Below are 7,446 nucleotides of genomic sequence, written 5' to 3'. Positions count from 1 at the left end.
CTACGCCCCCCCCCAGCAGGGTCCCCAGCCCTGGGGACCGGCCAGCTAGGGCATCTCCAGTCATACCCTGTCTCTCCCAGGTGACTTTGGCCTGGCCACCAAGGTGGAGTACGATGGCGAGCGCAAGAAGACCCTGTGTGGGACCCCCAACTACATTGCCCCAGAGGTGCTGGGCAAGAAGGGGCACAGCTTCGAGGTGGACATCTGGTCCATCGGCTGCATCATGTGAGTCAAAACGTCTCTGCAGCCAGGCCATGGGCTGCACGTGGGGCTTGGGTGGTCCCGGTGGTCCAGGTCTCGTTTGCCTGTGGGCATTTCAGTGTGAGCTGAAGCTCTGGACGTGCTGTCTCCAGAGGAGCTGCCCTGGCCAAGCCCTGCTGCCAGCAGCACGTGGCCTCCCGCAGGCTCTGCACATGCTGGTGTGTCTGTGGGCTGATCTGCTGCACAGCATGGCTGTCTCCAGGCATTTCCCAGAAGCCCACACTTCCAAATTAGAATGCTCCCCAGAGGGTACTAGAATCCTGCTTCCCTTTTCAGACACACGTGTGTGTGTGTGTGCTACTGCATGTCTGATGCTAAGTGTGCTCCCTCTGCCAGGAAAGGCCCTGGGTGTGCTCAGCACGGGATCACCTCTGACTCCCTTTTGTCTGTAAACACACAGGTACACTCTGCTGGTAGGGAAACCACCTTTTGAAACCTCTTGTCTAAAAGAGACGTACATCCGAATCAAGAAGAACGAGTACACCATTCCCAAGGTGAGGAGCCTCCTGTGGGTGGACACACTCACCTGGCTGCAGTTCTTGGTCAGCCTGCTGCCCCCCTGTCCTGTGTCTGATGAGGAAACTGCTCTTACTGCAGAGTGCCAGGAAGGGGACGTTTCAGGTGGTGATGGAGGGAACCTGCAGGGCCAGCTTCCTTCTGGGGAGCCAGCAGCTTTCCCCTTTGTTATCCAATGAAAATCCAAGCTGGGCAGTTGGCATGTGGGGTTAAATGGACACCTGCAGGTCTGTGAGGTCACGGCTAGGTCCCCAGTTCATCTGACTGCTTATTGGTTCAGTCTTGCTCAAGTCAGTTGAGTTTAGGCTTTGCATGCTGTCAGGAGACAGCTCTCCATGCCTGCCCAGTTGTGTTTGCCCAGGCTTGTGTCCTTTCCTGACCCAGCGCAGGTGGGTCTCCAAGCAGAACTTCCCCTGGTTGAATATCCGCTATAACCACTGGATTCACCACTAGTGCCTGTCGTCCCCTGGCCCTTGTGTCTAACCTCTGCCCACCTCCTCTCAGCACATCAACCCTGTAGCTGCTAACCTGATCCAGAAGATGCTGAGGTCTGACCCAGCCACGCGCCCAACCATCGACGAGTTGCTGAACGACGAGTTCTTCACGTCGGGGTACATCCCCAGCCGCCTGCCCACCAGCTGCCTCACTGTAGCCCCCAGGTTCTCCATTGCTCCCAGTGGACTCGAACTGAATGGGCGGAAGCCACTGACTGCCCTCAACAAAGGTAAGAGCCAGTGTCTGGGGGTGAGGCTGGGCTGTGGTGCTGGATGGGAGCCTGCCTGGCCTCTAGCGACCTCCAGAGCCAGCGGTGGGGAATGTGACACTCCCTCACCTCCCAGTTCTTATGAAAACCTGGAGCATTTTGTGAGAGGGAGGTCTCCTTGCACTTGGCCCAGAACCAAAGCAGGGAGGCAGTGCCAGGACTAGCTTTAGCAATATGGGATGTGATGCGTTTCCTATAGCTGGGTAGAATGTAAACCTGATGCCTTTAGAAACCTGCTCCCTGCTCACACCTCCACTCTTCTCTTTCCTGGTCCAGGACCAGACAGCCCTGCAGTAGAGAAGCTGTCTGAGAAGGAAGATGCAGCTAGGCTGCAGGAGGTGGGAGATTCTGTGGACTGTTACTTGGATGACATGCTGCAGCAGCTGGCTGCTGTCAACGCAGCCAAGCCCTCCGAGAGAGTGACAGTGAGACAAGGTGAGTCTGGGGACAATCCACAGGCACTGGCCTTCCTGGTAACTCCCTGCTTTGTCGCTCTGATGCTGTTGTCTGACGAGCCCAGCTGACCTCAGCTTCAAACAGGAAGGCTGAGCAGTGATGTAGCAGCTGCTTACCTCCCTTTTGCACTGCCTGCTGGCTGGGTGCGCAGGGTGCTGTGAAATGTCTTCTAACAAACTCCCTTCCTCTTTGCAGAAGAAGCTGAAGACCCAGCCTGCATCCCCATCTTCTGGGTTAGCAAATGGGTGGACTACTCTGATAAATATGGTCTAGGTAAATAATATGGGGGCAGCACTTAAGTCTTTTCCAGTTTATGCAAGGCTTGGGGGAAGCTTGGATTTGGGCTTTGCATAGGTCTTCAATCACAGTTCTCCTGCACATGTGTCCAAGGCTGCTGCCAGGAATGTTACCAAATACACAGAGAATCCAGAGTAGTGGTGACTGAACATCAACTCTGGCCACTTTAAGGTGGCAAATGGCTACATGTTGCATGGGATGGCCAGCCACACTCCCAATGAGCATGTGTACCCACTGTGGCAGTTAAAGTTGCTTCTGTAGGAGGTGATACAAGGGAAGATGAGAAATCCAGAGAAGTGCCATCCAGACTTCCACACAGGAGAGTCTTAGGCCTGGCTGGGACCTGGTGGGGCAGCTGTCAGGGGTGAGAAAACCTTCTGCCAAAGTGTTTCACACATGGTGTGATCCTGTGTATTTCCTTGTGCACCAGGTTACCAGCTGTGTGACAACAGTGTTGGGGTTCTCTTCAATGACTCCACTCGCCTCATCATGTACAACGACGGGGACAGCTTGCAGTACATCGAGCAGAACAGCACAGAGTCCTACTTCACTGTCAGGTCCTACCCCTCTGCCTTGAACAAGAAGGTCAGTCCTGGGGACAGGAGTGCTTGCTGGGGCTGGCTGCTCCTGGTGGGACTTCTGCTGGCCTTGTTGGGCTTTGCTGATGGGGTGGGTTCCAGAAACATGCGTAACCTGGGGTCACTGCACTCTGGAGGGTTCCTCTCAGCTGGTGAAACATGGCCCCAAGGCAGGCACTGGCAGCTCTCTTTACTCACAGTTGCTACCTCAGGCTTATTTATGAGCAGTTACACAAAAAATAAGTGCTCACAAGAGTTGCATGTAACAAAGTTTTCAGCAAAGTGAGTCTCAAGTATGACAGACTGAGTTAACTTTGAGAACTTGCCCAAGTTTGTGCAGTGCTACCTCAAGCTCTGGAAGGTGTAGGGAGGCTCTGGGACTGTGGGAGCAGCCCCTGCCCACCCCAGACAGCAGAAGTCACCCTCAGCCTGGCTGCTCATGGCCTTTCCCCTCTGCAGATAACACTATTGAAGTATTTCCGCAACTACATGAGCGAGCACTTGCTGAAGGCAGGTGCCAACATCACTCCACGGGAAGGAGATGAGCTGGCTCGTCTGCCCTACCTCTGCATGTGGTTCCGGACCCGCAGCGCCATCATCCTGCACCTCAGCAATGGCACCGTGCAGATCAACTTCTTCCAGGTGAGGTTTTCCCCAGGGCTGCAGCTGCAGCTGCTGGAAGAGCCTCAGGTGCTGTGTGCAGGGCAGGGGGGAGCGTGGCCGCAGATGAAGCTCTGCCCAGTGACCCATGCACTGGCTCTGCTCCCCTTGCTGTGGTCCTGAGCTGGCTGGATCCATCTGTCCCCCTTTGCTGCAGTCTGAGGGGATGCTGCTTCTGGGTGCAGCTGGGGTGCCCCAACTGCTGCTGGGATGCTTCATCCTGAAAACACGCAGTCCCCGAGGAGCTGGGTGCTCAGGGTGGTGGTGTGCTCTCTCCCTGCAGGACCACACCAAGATCATCCTGTGTCCTCTCATGGCTGCTGTCACGTACATCGACGAGAAACGGGACTTCCGCACGTACAAGCTGAGCCTCATCGAGGAGCACGGCTGCTGCAAGGAGCTGGCCAGCCGGCTCCGCTACGCTCGCACCATGGTGGAGAAGCTCCTCAGCTCAAAGTCCAGCTCAGCCCGTGCGAAAAACTCTGCTTAGGCCTTGTTCTCCACGGACTCCACATCTGTGCCAAACTGCCCCCGCCGGGGGCCTCGGAGCAGCCCTGCTCACACTGTGACCTCCGGCCAGCGCTGGGCTCCCGCTCCTGGGCTATTGGCCACAGGGAAGCCCCTGCTGCTGTGGGAATGGCCTTGTTCACTCTGACTGATACCCAAAGGTTTCTTGCTCCCCATTCCTAATAGAAAGTATTTTTTAATTGTATAACTAGTTGTTTGTTGTTTTTTTTTCCTAACTTCCCAAAGACAAAAGCCTGACTCAAAAAACAGCCTCCTTGTTTGAGGCTCCTGGGCCTTCTCTTGAGAGAACAAAGCAGGGGGACAGCAGAACTATCATGTAAATAATTTGTACATGGCTGTGCTGATGCCCTAGGCTTTTTGTTTTATCTTGTAGAAATTCAGGTGAGATATTTAACATGCCCAGGGTGAGCAATCAGCCTTTTAATACTGAAATTAATCTACACAAAGCCTAAACTTTTGTATGTTACATAACCTGATTAAAGATTGTTCACTAAAGTGTCCAGCCTGTCCTGCTTCCCCTTGGTTTGCTGGGAGGGAGGAAGCAGCACCTTCCCCCTGGCTGCCCCTCCATGTGAGAGCTGTCCTGCCCCTGGCTGAGCTGAGCCCTCACCTGCTCCTCAGCTCCAGCTCTTGACCACTAAGCAATGGGGAAATGGCAGCAGATTGTGGTAGGAAATGGGGAAGGGGTGAAGTTGTCTGGACAGATGCTTGTGAGCAGAGAGGGGCCTGGAGTTGTTACTGCTGTTTGTGCTGATGTGTGCTGCAGGAAAGGAGCCCTTGGGGTGGTGCAAGAGCTGTGCTCTGACCTGCAGGCTACCAGCCTTCCCCTTCCTTTGGACTGGCTCTACTTGCTACCTGGAAGATGCTCACAAATGTGAGTACAGAATTAGCAGAAGCTGGCTGTAGTAGACCCTGAAAGCTATGCTGGGTGTTCTCCCACGACTGCTCACTGCCAGCTCAGGCTGGTTTATTTTTAAGCAGGACAAGTTTTTCGTTTTTATTTTTCTCTATAGCATTTTGTATAAAATGTTCTACAGCATTCTGGAAACAAGCCAGGTAAAAAAAAAAAACTTTTTACCTGTGTAAAAAACAAAACAAAACCCCAACAAACCAACAATGACCCCACAAACCCCACACCTCAGGATGCTGTGTCCCCAGCACTGCTCTGGCCCAGCTGTGCTGTGGGGAAATGGCTCAGGCTCCTGGGCCCAGGACTGACACGGGGCTCTGCCCTGGAACTGACCAGCTGCTGGGGAGCAAAAGACAGAAAATCTTCCCAGCTGAAATAAAATAGCTTCCTTCTTGGGATAGTACCAGAGGCCCCTGTGCCTACCTCCAGGGCTGGTGGCACCTCGCCCTCAGTAGCCCTGATGCAAATAGCAGGGCTGAGCCCTGGGGGCTGCTGGAAGGGGAGCTGCTGACCCCCAGCCCTCAGCTGGGCTGAAGGGTCATCTCCAGCAGCAAGGCTGGTGGATCAGTCCTGTCATCGTCACACTCAAAAAGCCACTTTCCCAGGCATATGGCATGGGAAGATGCAGAGGAAGAAGCTCAGCTATCCCTCTGGGACCAGACACAGCCTGGCTGTGTTACTCTGACAAGGGCATCGCTCCCCAGGTGCCCTCAGGGAAACCTCACACACCTTTTCCTCTCTCTTATTGAGGCATCATTGCCACCAAAGAGATTTTTTTGGTCTCTAACACAAATGCCTTCAGGCACCAAGTCCAACCATGAGCATTTGCAGGTGCCCATCAGGTCCCTCTTGTGTGCTGGAGACCCCAGATGATGGCCTGGTGTCACCACCAGCCCCTCAGGTCTGGACTATCCTGCTTGTAACCCACACGTACGCTGGGCGACCAGCGGTGCTGGAGCCCCACCTCACCCTGGGGAGTGGGAGAAGGACACGGAGACCCCTGGGGCTGCTCCCAGCTGCTGCAGGTGGGGAGGAGCAGCCTGGCACAACGGGTGCCATCTCATCGTGTGCCCCTGCTCACTGGCCCTCATCCCCCAGCCCCTGGCAGTAGTAGGAGTGGAAGAGCCGCTCGCGGGCGCAGACCCTCATGGCGCAGTGGGTGTGCAGCAGCAGCTGGGGGAAGCGGGAGGTGAAGTACTGCACGAAGCCTTCGGGGACAGAGCCCAGGGCCGCCCGCACGTCGGCCGGCAGCTCGTGGTAGTGATGCTTCTGTGGGAGAGAGGAGCAGGTGAGCGGGGGCCTGGGCGGGGGGCACGGGGGCACATGGGGCAGCCCTACCTTGTTCCTCATGGCCCGCAGCAGGTCACGCACTGAGGCCCCCTTGTAGGTGCGGAACTTCCTCAGGTCTGGGGAGAGCAGGAGAGATGCTGAGTGAGGAGGGATGTGTCTGGGGTCAGGGGCCCCCACACCCCAGCAGCGCCGGGTGAGCACCACAGCTGGGGGCAAACCAGGGCACTGCTCTGCCCTCCCAAGGAAGGGCTGGCACGTTCGCTGACCTGGTGTTCCCAGTAGTGGGCATCAGACCCAGGATCCCCGTTCTCCACCCAATTCTGTGTGAGGGGCAGCGAGCCCAGCCCCGTGCTCACCTGTCTGCAGTGGGAGGGAGATGTGCATCCTCCAGTTAGTCCTCACCACCGAGCGGGCCCCTGCCTCCAGGGCTGAGATGACAGGCCCCTCGGCGGGCTCCTTCTCGATGCGGTCACTGACGTCCTGCATGACCAAGAGCAGAGGCTGGGGTGGTTATGGTGCTGGTCCCCACCCTGTACCAGGGCACAGAGCCAGCGCTGAGAGGGGCCAAGAGGCCTTGCCCCTAGCCCTAAACTCAGGGAACCCCAACCCCTTGCAAAAGTAGCTCAAAGTGATCACACTAACCCAAACACAACGGTTTCCAGCATTTGTTTTTCAGAACACACTTATATTTCCTGCCCGGTGGGATGGTGTGTGCTCACCTGGAAGAACTGCAGCTGTTTCTCCTGACTCCAGAAAAAGGGATGCATGAGGACCATGGAGGCTGAGGGGCGGTGCTGGGGCTCAGGGCTGATCATTGACACAATCAGGTCTCGTGCAACAAGCTTGTCTGGTAGGTGAAACAAAATGGAGATCTAACACCTCCAAGAAGGAGGTGCACACAGCACCTGAGGCTCTTCCACCATTTGGCTCAGGATTTCCCGTGGGATGTAGCTGAAGGGAAGGGTCTCACCGTGAACTTCCTCCTGCAGGCAGCTCAGCTGGTAGGAGCCCGACAAGATGTTGGCCTGTCGCCTCAGGCTGTCCCCAAATGGGTGCTGCCCTCCTGACACCACGTAGTAGAAGATGCAGCCAGCTGAGAAGATGTCCACAGCACAGGTCTGCAAAACACGGAGGGGGAAGCGTCTTCATTGTGCACTGCAGCAGCCCGCGGCGAGGCTGCTGCTGGC

General features: G+C 56.0%; 2 protein-coding genes across 2 annotated transcripts in view; one reads left to right on the top strand and one right to left on the bottom strand.

Moving 5' to 3' along the window:
* The window catches only part of PLK1 (polo-like kinase 1), a 5,498-nt gene extending 1,477 nt beyond the window's left edge, over nucleotides 1-4,021 (top strand). Inside the window, exons 2-9 of the mRNA XM_010002591.1 lie at nucleotides 81-225; nucleotides 662-755; nucleotides 1,282-1,501; nucleotides 1,817-1,975; nucleotides 2,192-2,269; nucleotides 2,724-2,878; nucleotides 3,331-3,513; nucleotides 3,815-4,021. Of these exons, the coding sequence (XP_010000893.1) occupies nucleotides 81-225; nucleotides 662-755; nucleotides 1,282-1,501; nucleotides 1,817-1,975; nucleotides 2,192-2,269; nucleotides 2,724-2,878; nucleotides 3,331-3,513; nucleotides 3,815-4,021 (1,241 nt within the window). The remainder of the gene's footprint in view (nucleotides 1-80; nucleotides 226-661; nucleotides 756-1,281; nucleotides 1,502-1,816; nucleotides 1,976-2,191; nucleotides 2,270-2,723; nucleotides 2,879-3,330; nucleotides 3,514-3,814) is intronic.
* A 2,025-nt stretch (nucleotides 4,022-6,046) lies between these two features.
* Nucleotides 6,047-7,446, bottom strand: part of ERN2 (endoplasmic reticulum to nucleus signaling 2) — a 13,360-nt gene continuing 11,960 nt past the window's right edge. Inside the window, exon 21 of the mRNA XM_010002590.1 lies at nucleotides 6,047-6,375. Within this exon, the coding sequence (XP_010000892.1) occupies nucleotides 6,047-6,375 (329 nt within the window). The remainder of the gene's footprint in view (nucleotides 6,376-7,446) is intronic.

This window comes from Chaetura pelagica, unplaced genomic scaffold, assembly GCF_000747805.2.
Source record: "Chaetura pelagica isolate M959 unplaced genomic scaffold, ChaPel_1.0 scaffold438, whole genome shotgun sequence".
Classification (NCBI taxonomy): domain Eukaryota; kingdom Metazoa; phylum Chordata; class Aves; order Apodiformes; family Apodidae; genus Chaetura; species Chaetura pelagica.
Note: the sequence above shows the minus strand (reverse complement) of the source record. Positions and strands in the feature narration are given on the sequence as shown.